Genomic DNA, 22715 nt, shown 5'->3' with positions numbered 1-22715 from the left:
TTCAAAGCAATTTGACCATATGGAATGTCTTCAAATGGGGAAATTTTATATTTGGAAAGTATCTTTTAGGAGATGCCTGGAGATTTGATTCTGTTTTTCAGTGGTTGTTTACCTTTCAGAGGAATTAATAAATTAATATCTGAAGGTAGTATAGAAAGAAAGTTAGAAATTGGAGTGTTTTCTAATATGTAAAAGCATCATATCTTTAGCTTTCCTTTAAATACATATTATTAAGTTGTAGTATGTCAAGCTTTTCTGAATAGTGGTATCAGGTGGTGACTAGGCAGAGGCTGTGAACTTTTGTGGGATACTGCTCTGACAGAAGACTGGGAAAGCACAAGGTGTGAGACGAAAGCAGTTTGTATTCATTAATCTACCAAGCTAGATGTTGTTTCCACAGCTCTGGCAAATTTGAGTTTGAGGTTTTCTGTATGTGTTTAATTCTTGTTTGAGCTTCAGATTTCATGATTCTAGTACATTGCTGTATGACTTCAAATAATGCCTATCAAATTACCTACTTATCTATTTTGGACAATTCATCTCAATCCCTAAACACAACTGTATTTCAAGATCAGCTCCAAGTATTGGATATAGTTATTAAAAGTAATTTGTTTATATACCTATTAGTGTTTGTCTTTTCATGCTGTTGGTAGAAGAGAATCATTAAGTAGCATAGACATTGATTGTCTCATCTATATATATATTGGGTCTTTTTAAATAAAGATTAATTCATAGGTGCCAGAGCCTTGGATGTCACCACAACCAAAAAAGAGAGCTGCTAGTCTTGCTTTCTAATTTTTCTCTTCATCTTTGTTAAGATGGTTCCATGGGAAGATCTCCAAACAGGAAGCTTACAATTTGCTGATGACAGGTATGTGTATTTCTGATGTGAAATACAGTGATAGCAAAATGGCTCAAAGTGATCCTGTTAATAATAAACTGTGGCAAAACTTCCTTATATGTATGAAAATATATGAGTGATTTAAATTCTCCAACCCCTCTGGATGCTACTTCAGTAGAACACTACAGGGAAAGCTTTCATGGTTATCAGAATGGACTATATTCTTAAGTAAAGTTAATTTAATAATTTTTGATCTAATTAAATTTTAAATTATTATATGTATAGTCAATTATTTCTTTTCCATAAAGCAAATATTTCTTTAAATGCAAACAGTACTTCTGACCCATTGTTTAATACTTTAAATACTGGAAGAGAGATTGTGTTATTTTCAAAATGTTACCAGCCTTTTCTTGTATTCTGTTTTAAGAGTTGGCAAAGATGTGGCTAGGTTGTGGGCTACAGATGAGCCATTTTTTCATTAATTTTGGTGGTTTAGTACTAGTTCCTCTATTCTGAGATCACTAATGGAATTTACCTTTATAGGATTTGTATTTCTTCAAGTGCGCAGTTCTTCCTAGTTTATGTAGAAATAGATTTAATAAAAGTCTATATATATATCACTAAGAAAATAACACTATTATGATGTCTTTTCAGTTGGTCAGGTGTGCAGTTTTCTTGTGAGGCCTTCAGATAATACCCCTGGTGATTATTCACTTTATTTCCGGACCAGTGAAAATATTCAGCGTTTTAAAATATGTCCAACATCAAACAATCAGTTTATGATGGGAGGCAGATACTATAATAGGTGAGTTCTTATGGCAAAAGGAACTGTGATATTTTATGCTTGTGTAACTTGCTCCTGATAATTATTTACTACTATGGTTTTAAGACATGCCATTTCCTTTATACAAAAAATTTTCCCTAATTTTCTTGGTAGTTACATCTAACTGAGCAAATTCTTACAGCTTAACAAGTGTAACTTGTTTCTCTTGAAGTATTTGTGCTGCTTCTGCCAGCCAGTTGCTTCACTCTGTAAATTGTGGTTTGAATGGATCATGTGGAACCATAAACTGTGTATCTTTAATTAAGAAATTACTCTATTTGAAGCAACCTGGAAGCTTCTCCATGTGTTCTTGTCTGTCTGAAAAGGGGAAAATAAAAATCTAATTTTATCTGAGACAACCAATAAAGTTTTCAAATAATAGATATTTACAAGAAAGGGGAAAAACACCTTCATTGTTGGAAAAAGTTACTAAATACACTGAAAAATGTACATGGTACTTGGAACAGAAATACAGATCAGTTCATTTAGAATGAACAAACGAAAGATGCATTTCTTTTGCCATTTGTGGAAAAATACAGTCAAAAAGGAAAACTTAGTACAAAAAGAAAGAAATAATGAGGTATTTCCCCTTTTGTGGGAAAAATTATCAGTGCACCTCCATCTTTGATAGTATTTTTTTTAGAATTATTGTATCTCGAAGACTTTTAAGTAATGAAAACTCAGTTTCCTCCTTAAACAGAGGACACTGCCTGCCTTAAAAAAATCAGCATTTTTCCAGTCCTGTTCACCCAGAACAAGGGCATTCTTACCCCAATAGAGAATTTCTGTCACTTCCAGCTTGACTTTAGAGATTCAGCAGTTGAAGTCTTAGAAAATGTCAATATCTCTTCAAGTTCAGTGGACTTTTTCATATGACTTCACTCACATGATACTGTGAGGCTAAGCAGTTGAATCCTTATGAACCTATGCACATTTCATATCCAGGCAGCTTGAATACCTTCTTCATTAATCAGTTTGGCCTCCAGCCATCCTCATGGAAAGCTAGGCTAGGTGCAGGGTCAGCCTTTCATGGAGGTAAATGCCAATTCCTAGTTGCATGGCTTATTAGGAGGATGATAGGAGCCCTCCACCCTTGGTGATGTCAAATTAATCATCAAGTTAGAGGAAATCTTATTAGTCTCAGATGGGTTTGTTGCATTAAATAATACCCTTTCAGAAAGTTATTACATTGTTACTGCTTCCAATTACTTTATAATTCAGTGCTGGATTAATTTGGGGTATAGATTACATTAGTCTGAAAGAGATCTTATGCAGCTGAATAGGAAACAAGATTTTAAGGTTAAGCAGCAATAAATTATGACAAAATGCTTTAAGAATTTTTTTAGTATTTTGTTATGTAGTTTGCAGAAATCTTCAGTGTGAAAGAAAAGCTTTGTTTTTGTTGTATGTTTGGGAGAATTATCACTACACACTTAAGCTCACATTCAGTTCAATTTACTGTGTATATCAGATTGGTAAACTTGCTGGAAGTTCAAACATATGATGAAGAATGCAGCCCTTAGATGCTCCATCAAGGCTTGGAGTCCTAGTCTATATGTTACTCCAGCTACAGAAGGAGTTTTTAAATACAACTGAGTTTATTCTTCAGCCCCTATTACAAAATTGCAGAAATTTTGCAGGCACCTGCTTCTTATCTTGAGGAACTCCTAATGACATTTTTAGTTGAGAAAATAGATGGTGCACTGAAGGTCACAGATTTGATGAGTGAGAAAATTCATACAATGCTGTTTTATTGATTAGAAAATATTGGTAGTAGCTATTCAACCCTTGAAATATAATGACTGAATCATTATTTTTTGTAGTGTGGCAGTTGAAATTCTTATGTGGAAAACAGTATATGCAGACAGCATCTCAGTAAAAATTGAAATTAATTACTCAATTTCATTAAAACAGAAAGAAACATTAATCTAATTTTATGTACTTGAAAAATTAAAATACTTCTGGGAAGGTTATTCTATCAAGTTTGCACAGTTTATAGCTTCAGAATGAAACAGAAAAGACAACCAAGATGCCTTCATATAGCTTTTTTTAGAAGTTTTTGAGACTTATATTTTCAACTATTTTTCCTGTATTGTACACCTGCCTTATTTGTATCTGTGCACACACAGCTGAGTATGCATGAACTGAGAAGACACACTGAGTATATTTTATCTTCTTAATTATCTAGCTCTTTTTCTGGTTTGATACTTTGCATGTAAATGATTAATTTCTGTTGGTGTTACTATTCTTTATTAGAGTGTAAATTTCAGTAATGCAAAAATAAATTAGAGCAACTTAAATGCCTTGAGTTGTAGCTTGTGTTTGTCACTACTTCTCTCCTGAGCCTTCCAAGTGCAATTGCAGTCTGAATCTGGTGACTAGAATGAATACTTGCTTGTGGAAGAGTGTTACTGGCATGAGTGTTTAAAATGATAGCTCAGTGATGTCCAGTCATAATCTGTATAAGCCCTGCTACAAACCTTTTCTGTTTTCTCTTCCAGTCTTCCTAGAAAGAGATTGCACTTCACTCAGAGTATGTCCTATTCCACTTAGCTAATTACTGTAGGATGTACTTGGAAAATTATTGCCAATGAAATAGCAATTTTCAGTGTGGTGGGAAAGTGGATAATGCACATGTACTACTACCTGAATGTGGAAAATGATGTGTCCTCATTTGACATTTTAAGCAAGTCATTAAAATATTTTGCAGAGTTTAGTATTAATACATTTCTGAATACTGTTTTGTGAACTTTCTTGACTTCAGTATATTAGTAAATCTTCATTCCTGCAAATAAGATTATGATGATTAATACTTTATTAAAACTTTGAGGGAAAGTTTTCTGTGGTTTTGTGAAAAAGATTCTCAAACAGTGGAAAATTCATGTGTTTAACATTTCAATATTCTTTTTCTTACTGGAACAGTATTGCTGACATCATTGAGCACTACAGAAAAGAACAAATTGTTGAAGGATACTACTTAAAAGATCCTGTTCCAATGCAGGTAGGATTTAATCTCTCAGCCTTTAATGTTCAAGTCACAGACTGAATCATTATCAAATCAATTTATGAACTAAATTACAGCAGAGATACTGATAGTTAAACAGCATCATTGCCAGTAGTCAGTCATCAACAGTTTCAGTGTTTTCAGCTCATCTGTTTCTTTTGTTTTATCCTCAAATACATATACTTTTTGAATACTGGCTTGTAGTCAACAGAAAGTATGGTAAGTTCTGTCTGTGCCCCTAGCTGTGTTCCTGGGCCCGTGCTTTGATTTAGTCCCATTTTAAGAGGAACCAGTCTGCCCTTCTCTCTTCTGTGTCTGGGGTTTTTCTCCTGTCACAAGAAGCTGTAAAAACTAGAAACTGAAAAGCTTCAGGCATGATTGCAGGGCTGGGACTGCAGCACTTTTTCTGAAGCACATGCCCCGTAGTAGAAGTTGATTCTAAGATATCACCAGTAATAAGCACACCACATTATGTAGCTTTTCATGAGCTTACAGCTGGTTAGAAAATTTACATGCCTATTTTTTTCTTTTTCTATTCCCAAGCTTTCCTTTTTCAGTGGAAATGAGAAATTTGCTCTTCCTTTCCTCCTTAGAGTTGCAGTCAATTCATACCCCTCTGTGGGATCTTTCTTATTAATATGAGAGCATTTCCTCTGTTCACCAAGCTAAGCACACGGAAGCTGATCCTGTCTCTTTGTGGTGTTTGCCTAGTTGCCTTGCTGCTGCCAGTTTTGGTGTGAACTTGCCTTTCTTGAACATGTACCAGAACAATTTAGAGTAGTACCTTGATATGCATAATTCCTTTTCCCTCTGGGGAGCATTTTATTAATATGCATGTAATTTTCTATGGTGAGTTGACCCTGGTGAGCTGCTAAGGACCCACACCTTTGTTTGTGCACTCCCTATTCTTGTGGAATGAGGCAAAAGCAAAAGAATCTTCTGGGTTGAGATTACTGTTTTATAAGCCAAAAATACTGTTTTATAAGCAAAGGAATGGGTGATGCAAAGGCAATCACTCAGCACCTCTCACAGGTAGACTGATGCTTAGCTGCTCTGTGAGACCTCTCTGTGCCCACACCCTTATTGCTGATCATGATGTTACATGACAGGGAATATCCCTGTGGTCGATTGCCATCATCTGTCCTGGCTGTCTCTGCTCCCAGCATCTTGTCCACCAAGCCACCTCACTGAGGAAGGGGGCAGAGTGGGAAGTGGAGAAAGTCTTGATATTATGCAGGTACTGATCAACAAGAGCCAGAGCACTGGTGTGTTACTGATACAGTTCCAGTCACAAAACCAAAACACAGCACCATAGGAGCTGCAATGACAGAAGTTAAGTCCATCATTATGAGACCACTATGTTGGCAACAGTAGCCAACAGTATCACAGTCCAGTCCTCCAGTGACTCAGTTGTTCTTGCCTCATTTTCTCCGATCAGTGTAACTGCTGTGTTGCACTAGGAGATGTATACCTTATTATTGCAGTCTTTACTGCTAATTGTGTTGTTTCCTTGGTGCTTCCCCATTGTTTTCTGCTGTTAACTTGTGCTCAGTATCGTGAGCACAGAAAAGCAAATAGGAAATTTGAGAATTGGGTCAGAAAGCAAATAGGAATTCTGAGACTGCTTCTTGGAAAACTTCTGTAGTAACTTTCTTCATGCTCCATTATTCCTCTTTAATCATGGCACTAAGTCTTCATTTTAGTTTTTCATATATGCAAAATTTGCAGTTTTTGTATTAATAAACTGCATTAACTCATTTTCCATGTGAGAGTAGTTCAGATTCTTTTAACCTAGCCAGATACACTTGTGACTTTATTTAAAAACTTAGTGCTCAGTGGTGCAGTTAATTTTCAGCTTTCTTTACCTCCCTTCCACATAGTACCATGCTCCATGTTTTTGAGGGGAAAAATAATTCAAAAGTTTTGCATCATTTTAGGATCAATCTGATGGAATTCCTGTGTCTGATAAAATATTTACTTATTTGTCACTAGATCTCTTGTTTTGTGCACTACTCCTTGTGTACTTATGTTACAGACATTATCATAACAGATAATTATGTTAATGTTATAATGTTACATTATCATTTCGTAACATATGGGTATAGCTTCCATTGTAGGTCCTGTAATTCCTGTTAGTATTGCCTAATTATTCTTCATCTTTCTATTGTTGTTTTGATCAAAATTGTAATTCTTGGAGATATATGCACAAAAAGAAAGAATAGTATGTAAGAACCAGTTCATATGTCTCTTCATCTCAGTGATGTTCTTACTACTTTATAGTCTTGCTTTTATTGTTTTTTTTATGGCTAAAGAACTTTGTTGATCAACTTACTTAGTAAGGTCAGACCTGGCTTGGGTTTTGATGATATTTATTACTTGCTTTTCTAGATACTACCATTTTTTGTATGAATTTATCTTTTTTCTATTTCCTATTTCTGCTTTCTTCTGTTGAGTTCTGCTCAGTTACAATGTGTGAGTTCTAATGTGCCACTTTGAGATGGTTTTTATTATGATCTGCACCATTTTTGTTGCTTCAGAGTTTGTCCATTATTACTCAGGCCTCTGAGCTTTGGTAGAATACAGAAGCTAGATAAATCTTCAAAGGTTTAAAAGGCATAAATTTTAACAAAGTGAAGCCACAGTGAAAGAGGTTTTTGGGTTTTTTTACATGAAAAGGACTTACTTTGTTGAAGCTGCTCTATATTGAAAACTCCTATTTTCTTTCAGTTTTGGAAATAGGTAAAGAGTTACAGTACATGTCTAGCAAGTGTATTGTATGAAAAATGAATGCTTTAGTAAAATGCGTGAGAAACTAATAGTACCACTCAGTAAGATGATCCTAATCTTAGCTTCATATGATGCATTTTTTTAATGGCAATTTCTGAGCTTAAAGTATGTTTTTGTGATATGTTTTCTAGCACCAAGAACAAGTGCTTAATGATACAGTGGATGGAAAAGAAATCTACAATACAATTCGTCGGAAAACAAAGGATGCTTTTTATAAAAATATTGTCAAAAAAGGTTATCTTCTGAAAAAAAGTGAGTTATGTTTGCCTCTATTATTTTTTTAAAGGAAGAAAAAAAGCAGATAAGGATCATAGAATCATACAATATCTTGAATGGGAAGGGAGTCATGAAGATCATGCTCCTTGCAGGTCTACCAAAACCTAAACCACATGACTAAGAGCATGATCTAGATGCTCCTTAAACCCTGACAGGCTGTGAGCATTTCCTGCATACCCTGTTCCAAGGACCAGCCACCTCCTCAGTGACGAGCTTTTTTCTAAGGTCTAATCTGAACTTGCCCTGATTCAACTTCTTTCCATTTCCTTGTGCCCTATTGTTGGTCACTAGAGAGCAGAGACAAGCACACCCTGGCTGAATTCCATGAGTTTAGCAGTACTAGAACGAAACTGAAGTAGGCAAAATGTTCTACAAAGTGTGTAAGGAGTATGGAAGATCTCTTTCCTTAAGAAGCAGATGAATAGAACAGTATAATACATGAAATTATATGCAGTGTGAAAATTTTGGTTGGCAGTTCTGGAAAAATCAACACAGCACAAAAACTAGGCATCCTTGTCAAAGGTAGCATTCAAAATCATGAAATTAAATATATTTTCATAAAGTGTGCTTAATATGGAACTCACTAAGTTCTATTTGATAGAGGTTTGAGAAAGCTAGAATAATGTAAATCTATACATTCCTGCAGACAACAGCTGGTTTAATTTTGTTATTGTAAGTCAGGTCGTATGCTTTCAGTCTTAAATATAAAATGCACAGTCTGCCATACAAAGGATAGAGTGACTTTTTAGGGTTCTAAAGCTGACACAGCATAACATAAACTAAGCACATTAAAAGCTGACAGTTTGGTTTATTTCGGTGTAATCTTCAATATTACTCTTAAGAATTTCCATTGAACAAGTCTTCGAAGTTTTGAGGAAGCTAGTCCCTTCAGAGTGTTGTATTTCTGCTTTTTGAAAAAATCAGCATTAATGGACACAAAAAAAAATATATCAGTATCAAAATTTCTGCAGATAACAAGATGGATAAGTTATAGGTGGTATTCTGGATAGTGACAAAATGCAAGAAAGAAGGTAAGCGTTTACATATAGCCTAATACAAGAGACATCAAAAAAACCCCAAACCACCCCAAACTATACCTTCTGAACAGAGCAAGAGAAGCATCTAGTTTGTTGAGAAGGCTTGTTCTGAGAGGTGTAGAGAGATGCCACAGCATAAGGAATGAAATGGGAATGACTTGAAAAAATTAGGCTAAAAGAGGCAAATTGAGGTACTTTTTTGTAGAGAGATGCACATAGTGTATATGAAATAAGTGCAATAAAATAACTCCTCTGTCTAGGAGTAATAAATGAGTGTTACATTTGTATTTTGAAAGCAATGTTGCTAATAGTTTAGTGACAACCCAGTGGATTTATGATGATTAAAGTAAAAAATAAAGGCTGAAAGTTTTATTTGTTGCAGAATGTTCCTAATTGATTGTAATTCAAAGAACCTTTCAGCAGCAAGTGGAACCAGCCAAATTTTTACATACGGGTGTGCTTGTAGGTTGATCCTGATTTAAGTTTACATATAAAATATTTCCATTTCTGTCCTTCAGCTGTATGTTTTAAGGTATTGTAATGCAATCTATTAAACATTGATCAGAGTTCAGGAATAATTTTCTATCGTCAAGAGTCCAGTTCTTAAAAAAAATCTAATGAATGGGGTCCACTGTGTCACTGCAGTCTGTGTAGATACATGTGTAACAATGAGAGGAGCTCACTGTTGGGCAGCTCGAATGCACTTGCATAATGCTTTTGAAAGCATTGAAAATGTTTGAAGAACCTTTTGCAACTCTGCCTGCATCTGTAAAGACAATCTGGTTTCAGTAATTTTGTATAAAACTGAATGTGTATACTGATGTTATAACTCAAGCATTATCTGTACTTTGTTCTTCTGTTTGGAATTTGACAGAAACTTTGCTGCCCTCTTCTGTTTCCTTAATTTACAAAATTTACATGTTGTTTTAGACAGTATTGTAACCATTTGTTTGATTCTTGTACAGGTAAAGGAAAGAGATGGAAAAACTTGTATTTTATATTAGAGGGAAATGATGCCCAGCTTATTTATTTTGAAAGTGAAAAACGAGCCACAAAACCCAAAGGACTAATAGACCTTAGTGTGTGTTCTGTCTACGGAGTACATGACAGTTTATTTGGCAGGTAGGACATTGGATTTTGTAATTGTATTGCATCAAGAGTTAATAAGATAAAGAATTTTTTTAAGTTCTAGAAGTTCTACATTATTTTGATATTTGAAAGCTAACTTGGTTGGAAGTTTGTGGGTGCTTTTCTATTTAAAAAGAAGTACTTTGTAGTATACTAGTATTTATGAACAAGTGAACATCCTCAGAGATTGTTTTTGCACAGTTATTATCTCAGAGTTACTTACACATCACATCTTATTTACTGTATTATTTTGATATTCAAAATATGCTTACCACGAGAGATGCGATTATGAGCATGGAAGTTGAGAATCAGAAGTCTTTTAGATATTACTAGAAATTAAGAAGAGAGTTTATATGTTTTTTCATTGGTAGTTACAAAAACAACCTCACTGACCTGTATTACAGGGTTTTTTAGAAGAAATAACCACATTTACTTATGTATTAAGGGATAGAAATTAAAAAGTCTCGTAATTTAAAATATCGTAATATTTATTGAAGAATTATATATAGTCAACTTCTAGTTACTTTGTGAAAAAACTAGAAACAAATGATTAAAATTAGTGACATTTCTTGATCTGCAAAGACTGATGCTTTGCACTGTCTGTAGGTTTTTAAAATCTTCGTAATCATTTCCAAAAACTCCAACATCTACCTACTGGAATGAGGAGTACAGATACAGATAAAGACTATTAAAAGAATTACTGAAATGTTCCTTATGTAGGTGACAATTAGGCAGGTGGCTTTGATATATATTGTATATCAATAAATACTCTGTTTTCTCTTAAACAGCTTTTAAGGAACCCTGTATTGTGGGCTGGAGCATAGTGAGGTGCTGGGTGGTGCTTAAACGTGTCTAGGAGGACGTGCATGGTTGCAGGAACTTAGGAAGCTGTTAGTGAGGAACTGAGTTGAGACAGAGTTCCTCCTGCACTTCAAGTAGCTGATAAAAAACTGTCTCTGCCCTTTTCTCAAGAGTACAGAGAAGTCTGTACTTCTACAGTGTTTAAGGTCTAGAGGTTTGTGTCGCATGCACTCGGATGTTTCATGTATGATCTAGTACGTTTCACTGGTGATGAGACATATAGGGGACTCCTTAGGTTAATTCTGTTTCCTGAAAGAAAAATCCTGAATGTATGATTAACTGGTTGTGAAATAATGCTGAACCTCTGCTGCTTTTAAACTCTCTAGGAATAATCCTTGTTGGCAAGTTTTTTCAGATGGCTGTTTTTTTTCTTTGATTGTAAGACAGTGTACATGCTTGTTCAATACACACCATTCTAAATACATGTCAGTATTCTGAAACAGGCTGCATGTACTGTTTAGTTTTCTTAAAATGACACAATACATTAAAAAAAAAAAGTAGATTTTTAAGATTTGAGAAGTCTTGTTGGCATTCTTCCTCTTTCCCTGTGAGATGGTAACATGTAGATGAATAAAAATTGGCACAGTTATTCACTGCACCTTACAGACAATCAGCAAAATCTGTTAGTTCAGTGTAAACTTCGTTTTGGCATAGATCAAGTGATGGTGTCCATTAAAATATGAAGATTAATTAAACTTAATTTTTGTTGTTTTTTTTTTTTTATTTTTAAGGCCAAACTGTTTTCAAATAGTAGTTCAGCACTTTAGTGAAGAGCATTACATCTTTTACTTTGCAGGCGAAACTCCAGAGCAAGCACAGGTGAGATCTTTTTATTTGCTAAATGTAAAAAAAGTAATATTTTATCTTGTTTTGTTCAGTGATGTTGCTCTTCTGAAAAAGGAAGCAAATGTATCACAAATATTTAGTGGTTATATAGGAGATGTTAAAATCGACTAGTAGAAGATCTCTGAGGGGAAAGGTTAGTGCTGAAAATCCAGCACCTGTATTACCTGTTTTTCAGGGTTTCAGTTTTGACAAGTTCCAGTCAGCTCCCATGCGCAGAACTTGTGTTGTGTTCTATTTTCTGTTTCAGGAGAGCATATATGTTTTTTGACATAGTACAATTCAGAAGAAAAAAATTACTCTCCAGGTCTTTCCCATGTTATTAAACACAACATAATAGTTGAGGGTTTTACTTCAGAGTGAAATAAATAAAATACTAATGCCTGTATATATGCCCAGTGACATATGAAAGTGAACAGGCAGTCATTGAACTGCCTTTTTCCAGTTATTTGCCATGTATCTTAACTTGTAGTCATGCACAGTCTTTGGCCTCAATGGTGTAAGATTTATTTGGTTTATAGGGTATCTTTACTTACTAGCTATCTCAACAGTTATGTTCACTGATGAAGAACTTTGGGATAGAAACCTACTTCTGAGGAACTATTTTACCAGCAGATTGTATCTAAAGTGACACAGTGTTTAAGTTTAAGTTTTAAGCTGTGCAAGTTCACAGCTCTGATGTATAAGTTGCATTAGAAAATACACTTTGCATTTGAGGTCATTTGAATGGGATGAAAGCCTTTTAGAGCACTTATAAGAGACTGTATTCACCACAGCATGAAGTGTCTATAAATATAGTATTTTTTGTATGCTGTATATAAAGGAAAGCACACAATTAATGCAAATTGTTAAATTTGCAGAGATGACATAAGAATGATGTACTGGTATTTATCATACAACTGTCATAATACCATCATCATAACACTGTCTTTAAGAAGCAGTATGCTGTATCGTAATTGAGAATATGTAAATTAAATGCCATGCTCCTTAATTTTTTCAATATCTGTAAAATATTTTGTTTTCTAAAAAGTAAAAGAATTAAGAATGTGTAGAAGATAAAATACCGTTTTGTTTCCTGAACATTTGGTTTAATTTGCTTTTGGTATTGAAACTGCTTAACAAGCTGTTCACTGCATTCATACACAACACAGTTGTTTCAGCTCAGCTTTCTTTACTTTCTAATATTTCATAGAAAAATAGAAACTTGGTGAGGTGTAGCTGAAAGCTTTTCCTTGGAAGGATTTGAAAGCTGAAGCCTAACTTACAAAGCTGGGAATAAATGCAGTACATATGTCTTTATTATTAAAATGTGGAGGAAGTTGTGAAGAATTATTGATCTAGGAGTTTTAATGACAGTGTTAAATTGTACTTTGAGAGTAGATGACAGATTTTTGAGATACTGACTGAAGAGAAGACTGTGGGTCAAAACCTAAATTCTGTGCTTTGCAAGAAATGTACAGGTTTAATGGCTGGGAGACTGGAGTAAGTAAAGAATGAGGCTATCATGTATCTTCCACCTTCCAGATTAAAACTGGAGAATGTTGGATATATGCTCTATGTTTTTCTGTTAATTGTTCACTTTTTGTTTGAAGTGTACAGTGTTATGACTGCCTTATGGGAGTACTGGAGAGAATAATCAGACAACTTTGGCATGTTAAATGCAATTTTTTGAGAAGCAAACCAATTTTGCTAGATTTTATATACAATTTGCAATTTCTTGTAGTATCACTACACTGGAAAATTGGCAAAGGTCACACTGTATAGCAATTTGTAACACTTGATAATTGTAAAAGAAAATGGTTCAGATTTGCAAATTCTTTATGAGGTTTTGCTTAGTAAAGATAATAAATTTGCTTTAATATTCTGACTTTTGTACAGTGGAATTATGTTGTAATTTAGCAGAATTACAGTAAACTTAGGTTTTGCCAAACTAGAGTGAAAATTCAGATGCTTTTTGCGGATATGTCTCTTCCACTCCAAGAAGCTGTATCTGACTTGGTTTCATTACACTCTTCTGCATCCTTCTCTCTTAGGACTGGATGAAAGCTCTGCAGGTGTTCTGCAATTTAAGAAAAACCAGTCCAGGAACATCAAATAAACGTCTGCGTCAGGTGAAGCTGATATTGTGGGGTTGGAGGTGCATGTAGAGAAATATTTTGTCTCCTCTGTGCAAAATCATGTTCATAAATTTCAGAATTTTCCTTTCAACAGTAGCAAATCCTGAATGAAAGTCTAAAGAAATCAGCAGCTTTTCGAACATTACTTACATGGGAAACCATAAAAATTCATAAAACACGTAAACAAAAAATGTTAAAAACATTTATATGACACATACACAAAATACTCATTATTTACAAGTCATTTATATATAAATACATGTTATTTAACTAATGATACTCATTTTATGTAATAAATACATGCTGAGCCATGCTTGTGTCTTAATTTCTCTTGGCCTATTGGAAGTGCCATATACACAAGAATTTCTTCAGAGAGGGCAGTCAGTCTTAAATAGCTATGTCTGTAATGATTGGAGAATAACAGGGAAATACTTCAAAACTCCTGATATGATTTAATTTTGGGAACATTGAATGTAGTTATTTGTTACAGGCAGTAGAGAAAGGAATAAAAGGGTGAATAAAAAGTAATAAACCACAGCTGCTTGGTTGTGAGTATCCAAAGAAGTTTTGATACTTCTGAATCTGAAAACTGAAACTGAACTAAATTTACAGATAAATTTACAGATGCAGTTGGGAGCTTCAGGGTGCAAAAGCAAAGCAATAAGGGAATTCTTTTCTTCAAAATGCAAAGACAGTGCTTATCTACATAAAAGAATACAAAGTAATGTGTTGCACAAGAGAATTCTGCATAATCTGTTAGGAAAGCACCAAACAATAAACCACTGTATTTGGAATTATTAATGGCTTGTACTCAAAAGTGCCAGTCTTTCATTTCAGTAAAATTTTCTGTGTCTGGAAAAGTAGTTATTTGCAAATCCTAATACCTCAAAAATGAGTTTAAAATAAAAACCCAAGATTCATTAAAAACATGGGTCTGGATATTTGTTTTCAGTAATTATTATATTACTCTTACTTTGTTCCTTGTGCTTCTTAAAATGCTCTAATACCTTTGGTCTTTGCTCTTCTAATAAGGAGTTTTTTATTCAGTATTCACATATTAACATTAAGCCTCTGCATAGAGGATTTAAAATAATTAATTCATGTGCTTTGTATTTTAGCAACAAAAAATTAATTGTTAATTTTTTCTTCAGGTCAGCAGTCTCATTTTGCATGTAGAAGAGGCTCATACGCTCCCAGTAAAACATTTTACAAATCCATATTGTAACATCTACCTGAACAGTGTCCAGGTAGCAAAAACACACATCAGGGAAGGACAAAACCCTGTGTGGTCTGAAGAATTTGTCTTTGAGTAAGTCTTAATTATCTTGAATTAGTGAATTTCACTTTTAATTTCTATTGGATTTAAGATTTTTAACACGTGTTTTATTGTTTTACAGTATTTTAAACAATACTGTATATATGTATATACAGAAGCAACCTTTCAGAGAAATCCTGCATGGGCAGAATTTTCTGTAGGCACCTATCTTTTCTGATATAAGTGGCTAATAATGATAACTCAGGATTGAAATGAAATTAGGAAAAGCTTAAATGCCTGCCATGTATAGTATTAATTGAGGCTCTCTGTCTTTTCTCCTAGTGACCTTTCATCTGATATTAATAGATTTGAGATAAGTCTTAGTAACAAAACAAAGAAAAGTAAAGATCCAGATATACGTAAGTATTTTTCTGTAAAATGTGCATATACATTTCAGCAATGGATACTTTCTGTGGTTATCCTTGCTTTTGTCAAGGATTGTCACAAGAGAATTAAGTATGTTTTTAGGTTCACCAAACTGCATATGCATGTTTTTCATGTGTCATACTGGCTTTTCATTAATGTTTTTATAATGGGAACTTCCACTGGTTTTAGTCATAATATGGACTATATGCCAGTCCTGTATGTCTGACACAGCTCTGTTCTACGGTAGCTATTGCTAGACAGTGACTGTGCTTGTCAAAATCCAAGAGCTAAGAGAAATTTTCTACAATAGTCTACTTTGTAAAATGTTAAGTTCCATGGAGTCTAATTACATTGAATTTCTTTTCAGATTTTTGGTTGCTTCCAGTGAGGTAGGGAAGGGTGCAGTTCTTTGATTAAAAAATAATCTTAGCAGTCTCTGAAGAAAATTTTCCTTTTTTTCTTTCCATTTTACCTCACTTTCTTCTTCCCTTATTATTGTTCTTTGGCTTAAATCTAAAGTTACCTCAATGTCACTGTGAATGGAAAAGGATCTGTATTTTCTTCTCATGTTAGCCAGACAGGTGCTTCTTTAATGTGGTTTTCTGTTCCAGCAAATCAACAGCAAGGTGGTAGAATCTGTCAGCTTCCTAGAAAAGACAGGGTTTGAAGAATTTGGTTTTGAAGGTGCTGGTAGAAAAATATATATTTTTAAAGTCAGATCTCTTCCCACACAATTCTTTTAGTTTTGTTTTGATTTTTTTTCCCTTGTTCATCAAGGTATCTTGTTTCTCAGTATAGTTGTTCTGGAGCAGCTTCAGCCTTGTGCCCCCTCTTTGATGCTTGCAGGGCAGGATGACTCTCCCTGACCTCTTCAAATTTGTTCCAAGGGTCTTTTTTTTCCTTTATGTTCTGAGCTGTCTGTTCCAAGGCAGTCAGAGTATATATAATCTACTGCAGGTGTTTTCAGTTTGCATATGTTGTGTTACTGGCCTGTAATTTATACCAGTGCTGTTTCTTGATTTTTGATTTTCTGGGGTTTATTAAGATCTGTAGGGAAACCTTAGCTAAAGTAGGTTGTGCTGGTTTGGCACTAAAGACAACCCAAAGAAGTGATTTTTTGAGAGGAGCAGCTAGCTAGGGTTCCTCTATGTCTGACAAAGTTTCAAATTGGCAAAACCAAAACCACTGCATTAAATTGGTGGTTTTGCGCAGTTGAACCGAAACCACATTGGTATTTACTGTTAATTTTGAATGGTTTTGCAGAATCTGATTTAATTTCAGATCTCTTTTTCTCCTCTCACTAGAAAAGTTTCTGCATAGCAGGAGTAGATGCATTCTCTCTGGCAGACTAAAAGGCTGTAATTGCAGTTGTGATCTTGGTCTTGAATTCATTTGAGCTGGAACACTGTTTACCTATCTAAATCAAAGCCTTGGTTAGAAAGAGAATCTTAAAAGGCTACTTCTTGAGTTGGATATTTCAATAGTTTCTTTGAAAGTATTTTTGTGGTTTCCTCATCTCTGTTCAGATTAAGTAGATGTTGTTAGTTCTATGCATTCAGATGATGGAAGGCTTCCTGTTCTAGGTCAGAGGCAGGATTGACTGAATTTCTTTACTGCAGTTATCTACATTTCTATAGCATAAACATAATCCAGCATAACTCTCTCATTTTGAGATAAAGATTACACTAAGTCAACTTGAATGAACATTGACCTCTGCTTACATCCCCAGCCCTGTGAAGTATGAGTTCACTAGGATAAAATAAGCTAAACCACATCTTCTCTGACATACGTGGTGTTGCACTGCCAAAATAAACCTGTAACTCTTCAAAAGCAATATAACTGGTTCCTTTCCTTAGGGAACAAACAAACAGCTTTTCTTTCCTTTTCAGCCACAGATGTTACCTGTGGAATGCTATGAAGTGGCAGTCCTGTACAGCTGCTGCTATTCATCTTGCCAATTATTAATTGGGTTAACTCATCTTTTCTGCTTGCTTTTCCTTCCATGTAATGCAGATTGAAGGTCCAAAATATAATTGTTGGATTCACTGCTTTGTTTCTTCCATCATAACACAAAACTTAAACACCAAAAATGATACATGAATGAAGGCTACCTTTTCAGTATTTTAAAATATTTCCTGAGTATTCAGGTCTTTACATTAAAATTCACCTATTAAAAATGTTCCATAGTTACTTTAAGAGATTTTTAAAGTATCTCAGATAGTCAGAAATTATACTGAACAATTCAGCATCAATTGCATCAATTCGATTAACTTCTTTTTGTTTCTCTAAATTGCATAAGGACTTACTCAAATATGTATGTAATATGGCTTGCAATATCTGAAGTTCTAGAATTTATTAGCAGACTTCCATCTGCTACTATTCATAGTTGAATTAGGAGGTCTGGAAGGACAACACAACAATGTATTGAACTGGAGTGGAGATTCTGATTTGGTTTTGCACTACGGTGATTGATTTCAAATTAATTCATGTTGAGTAGAAGCATCTTGCTGAAAGAAGCCTACCAATTCAATGTAGCATTATAAACACGAAAAAGTCTTACTTCTTCAAAGTCATTTAATATAAATTGCGATAACAATTACTCTGCAATCCTTGTACAGATATTTGGTATGATTTTTTAAAAAAAATATAAGTAGATCAAGTAAATTCATATTATTTATATTACAGCTAAGAAGTGCTACTATAAGCACAGGGAGAAACTAAATCATAATTTAATCCTGTATTTAATTCACCATTCCTCTGACTGGGGGACAAGTAAAAATATGCAAGTAAATAAGAAGAAAAGCACTTTGCTTAGTTGTGGATTGTGAGCTTTGATACCAGGGAGAGGTATGCTTGGAAAATCAGTTTATTATGTAGTCTAATGATACTCCATCCACACTGGTGGTAAGTAGCAGGTGATTGTTTCTCATGCTATTTGACTGATGCATTAATTTCTATCAGTTCATCAGCTCCAAAGGATATGAAGTAGGCAGCATATGGTATGAATGAGGTATTATAAATACAGGTTTTTTTCTGTTCTAGTGCCAAATTATATCATGCTATGTATTGCAACAGTGAGGCAATGAGAAACGTGTTGACTGTTGACAATTTCTGCAAGACAGAGTGGTATTGGCTTTGCAGAAATGTAAAAAAAAAAATCAGCTCTTGGTTTTATGGATTTTTTTGTTTTTCATGTGAGGAAAGTTAACACAAATATCTTTGTCATGGGAAAGAGAGTGTTGTTTGACTGAGAGGTGCAGACGGATAGGTTAAATGTAAAACTAATTGCGGACTTTTCTTGGAGCATGGTGGCTGTTTCACAGGCACAGTGAAGTGCCTGGGCCTTTCTTTGTGCAGAAAACCCCTCCAACTCAGAATCACATCTTCCTGCTCTGATGGGCCTGTGTTCCCTCCCAGCTGCTGCACCAGACATCAGCTGCAGTCCAGGTCATTGCTTGGCAGTTTCAGTGTGTCATCATCACCAGTTACTGATTTGACTGTTCTTGATATGATTTTCATTATCTAGTCAGCAAGTGCATTGGAACACTTTTTAAAGTATACACACAAACTTAGACTGGAGTTATTGTAGAACTAATGTTTGTGTCAGTGTTTGGGAATACCATGGGAACACTCTAATAATAAATCTGAACAGACCGTGATGGTGGTGTCAGCCCAAGGCTGAAAAGGGAGTAGTGAATTCTAAAGATTTAACTTAGTTTTTAGTTTCTGACTGCTAGCTGGGTTTTCAGGGTAGCATTGTTTTACCTACTTACTTGGGTATTACTAGGAAGGCCATGTCAATATTCGTGGCATTTTTGAATTTATATGTATATATTCTTTACATATTGCCATAAATTTCTTCTTCAGTTTACAGGATACTATTAAGCCATTGAAGAGAGAATGAATCCATCAATATACTGATGAAAAACTTTTTGTTTACTCTTGCTGGTATTTTTTTCCTGAAATATGATGATGTGCTGAAAATAAAACTATTTTTTTATTCAGTAGTAGCACTCTGTTGGTGGAGATAACGTACCTGAACAACTCTTTTCTTTCTTTAAGTGTTTATGCGCTGCCAGTTAAGCCGATTACAAAAAGGACATGCAACAGATGAGTGGTTTCAACTCAGTTCCCATGTACCATTAAAGGGTATTGAGCCAGGATCTTTGCGTGTTCGAGCACGATATTCCATGGAGAAGATCATGCCAGAAGAAGAGTACAATGAGTTTAAAGAGGTATGAACTTAAGTTTTACCATCCATGGTTTATCTGTCGAAACTAATTTTTTTCATTGGTGGAAAGGGATCTCAGTAACACTGGATGATGTAATAAAATATTTTTAAGTGACACCTATATATACATACGTATATAGATATATAATATAATATTTTTCCAAAGCTATTATATGTAAGGAGAAGCTTCTAAATATTTTAAAATTGTTTGTCTTTCAGCTTATACTCCAGAAAGAACTTCACGTAGTCTATGCCTTATCACATGTTTGTGGACAGGATAGAACACTGCTGGCTGGCATTTTACTGAAGATTTTTCTTCATGAAAAGCTTGAGTCCTTGTTGCTACGAACGCTAAATGACAGGGAGATAAGCATGGAAGGTACTGCACTAAATCACACAAAAGCTTACTGGAATTCTGGGCAGGTGGGGAGGAAAGGGTTCTGGTGCTGTCCTTGTTTTTCCTTACGTCAAAGAGTAACCATGTTCTTCCTCTTTTGTTGATGTCTCCTTTTCTCAGTTTTTTTCTTTCTAATTTCTTTTTTCAGATGAAGCTACTACCTTGTTCCGTGCCACCACTTTAGCAAGCACACTTATGGAGCAGTATATGAAAGCCACAGCAACAAGTTTTGTTCATCACGCGCTGAAAGACTCCATATTAAAGATCATGGAGAGCAAGCAGTCCTGTGAGGTGATACCTTAAAACTGTGTTTTTGAACATTTTGGTTTGTTGACACAATAATCCATTGGATGTTAAATGCTGTGTTTACATTAAATATTAGTTGTAGAGACATTTAATAATCTCTTTGGTTACATCAGAAATATAGGAACTAAATTAATTAATATCTGTTTTACCTTGATTAAGAGGTTTTTTTCCTTGATTTTGGCTTCAAACATTATTTATAGTAGAACCTACTAAGTTTTTAAATCAAAATTTCTTGTAATTCTTTAGCAGGCATTCAGTAGCTGTTTTTGAATGTCCTAATCTAGATAACTCTTGTTAAACCTAAGATATTATAGAAGTCAAGGTCAGAACTTCTGCTTTAACAGTAAAATTCCTGATATTAAATGGTTGTTACTGGTACTGAAACTCTAAAAAATTACCCTTCTAACTCCTGTGTTTCACTTCAACTTTCTTGTGGAAAAGATGGAAGTCATCAGAAATTTGGATTGAGAGAGACAAAAAAGTCACATAGATTAAAACTGGTGAATATTCAAACTGATAAAAGCCAGATGTGTGTATAAGAACTTGAAATTGTTACTTCACATTTCCCGACAAGCCACTGAAGCATGCTTGAGTTCTGTAAGACTTATACAGTGGCAGAATATTTAATTTGCTTTGAACTAGTATTCAATGTGTAATGTTCAGAAACTATATATATATATGTAGTTGAAGAAACCTAATTTTTTTCTGTTTTAGTTAAATCCCTCGAAGTTAGAAAAAAATGAAGATGTAAACACTAATTTGGCACATCTACTCAGTATACTTTCAGAATTGGTGGAGAAAATATTCATGGCTGCAGAGATACTGCCCCCGTAAGTTTGCACTTTGCTGTTCAGATTTGTATTTGAAAATTCCCATTTCCATTAATTACATTGCACCTTAAAACGATGTTCTTACTGAGTTATCTTGGTGTTGCTGTATAAACACGGAGGAAAACAGATGGGGGAAAGAACACTTCTGGGAATTACTAGTGTTTTACAAAAGCCTCTGGCTGGCACATTTGGTTTTCTTTTAAAGGAGAAGCTACTACACTCAAGAGATCAGGGATAAAATAGTAATAAAATAATTAATTTCATTTTTACTAAAAGGTGGAAAACAGTAGTTAGGAGACAATTACGTGTATTTGTCAGTCTTTTTCCTCTGAGAAAGAGGTGGAATTATTAACAGCATATTAAAAATACGGGTAGGTAGTAACAGTGATACCATGTTATGCCTATTTTTGTCTGCTAGGGAAATGCAGAGGCCATTTTTCCCCTGCTTCTTTTAATTTATAAAGTAACTTGTTTTCATACCTCAGATGTGAATCATCTAATAAAAAGTGGATAGTACAGAGTCTTCTTTCATAGTGTCATTAGCTTTTAAAGTATATGAAACCCTCAATTTGGACTAAGTGGAATAGCATGGAATCTTCTTTTGTGTTAGCGGCTGACAAGGTTAACATTGAAAATTGCAGTCCTTTTAAGGATATGATGCAGTGATCAATATTTTCTGAAATACACCACAAATGTCGTTTTTTTTAATGGGAGAGGAGTACTGCTGTGGTGCTTAACTTTTTAGCTTTTTTTCACTATTCATCATGTATAGAAAGAATAGTTTTTGTGTAGTTAAGAGAGAAATGAAAAGAAAAACTAATCATCAAAATGATCTTTTTTTCAGAAAGGAACTACTGCTTAAGGGAACAGTTACAAAACATTTAATGCACATCTGAATGATCACAGAATTGCACAGAATGGATTTTCCTTGTCATTAATAAATTTACTTTTTAAAATATATCTATTATAATAATTATATATATAATTATATATAATTTAAAATATTATTTTTATAAATTTGTTAACTTTAACTAGGATTTAATTTATATTTAAAGATTTGTCTAAGTTATTAATATAAAGTTGATAATAGTTCTGCATCAAGTAGGAGGTTGGTCTTGGTCTTGCTGACCAGCTATTTTGATTCTGTAAGTTTAATGGAGTGGGTAATTAGCTACTATTTCTGCAGGACATTGAGGTATATTTATGGGTGCCTGCAGAAGTCTGTTCAAAACAAATGGCCATCTAATACTACCATGAGAACCAGAGTTGTTAGGTAAGTTACTTGTCAACCTTATTCTGGAAATAGTTCTTTCAAGCCTTGTTGAAGACATACTTCAGTGTGCTTATCTATGTTTCTTTCAGTGACAAAACTGTATGAACTTCCACAGGTTACTGCAGTGTTTAAGATATTTATAATGAAGAAGCACAATGTCTCAATTAAAGATTGAACTTTCTGAATTCTTGGTCTTGGTCTTAGAGCTTTGCCAGAATGAAATGATGTAGTATAGAGGTCAGTATAGCTTTACCTTAATGGTTTTAACTTCAAATTCGTA

The 22715-nt window shown here is 34.3% G+C and overlaps 1 protein-coding gene across 2 annotated transcripts in view; it reads left to right on the top strand.

Annotated features, from left to right (window-relative positions):
- The window catches only part of RASA1 (RAS p21 protein activator 1), a 52896-nt gene that overhangs the window by 22750 nt on the left and 7431 nt on the right, over positions 1-22715 (top strand). For both annotated transcript variants that reach the window (XR_013777284.1, XM_079331438.1), the window contains exons 7-20: positions 819-871; positions 1496-1646; positions 4587-4665; positions 7587-7707; positions 9734-9890; positions 11489-11576; positions 13634-13711; positions 14869-15026; positions 15315-15391; positions 19461-19633; positions 19849-20008; positions 20175-20317; positions 21047-21162; positions 22349-22435. Coding sequence is in view for 1 of the 2 variants with exons in the window: in XM_079331438.1 (XP_079187564.1) it covers positions 819-871; positions 1496-1646; positions 4587-4665; positions 7587-7707; positions 9734-9890; positions 11489-11576; positions 13634-13711; positions 14869-15026; positions 15315-15391; positions 19461-19633; positions 19849-20008; positions 20175-20317; positions 21047-21162; positions 22349-22435 (1641 nt within the window). In the remaining variant the exon portion in view is untranslated. The remainder of the gene's footprint in view (positions 1-818; positions 872-1495; positions 1647-4586; positions 4666-7586; positions 7708-9733; positions 9891-11488; positions 11577-13633; positions 13712-14868; positions 15027-15314; positions 15392-19460; positions 19634-19848; positions 20009-20174; positions 20318-21046; positions 21163-22348; positions 22436-22715) is intronic.

The sequence above is a fragment of the Erithacus rubecula genome (assembly GCF_903797595.1).
Source record: "Erithacus rubecula genome assembly, contig: SUPER_Z_unloc_3, whole genome shotgun sequence".
Lineage (NCBI taxonomy): Eukaryota > Metazoa > Chordata > Aves > Passeriformes > Muscicapidae > Erithacus > Erithacus rubecula.
Note: the sequence above shows the minus strand (reverse complement) of the source record. Positions and strands in the feature narration are given on the sequence as shown.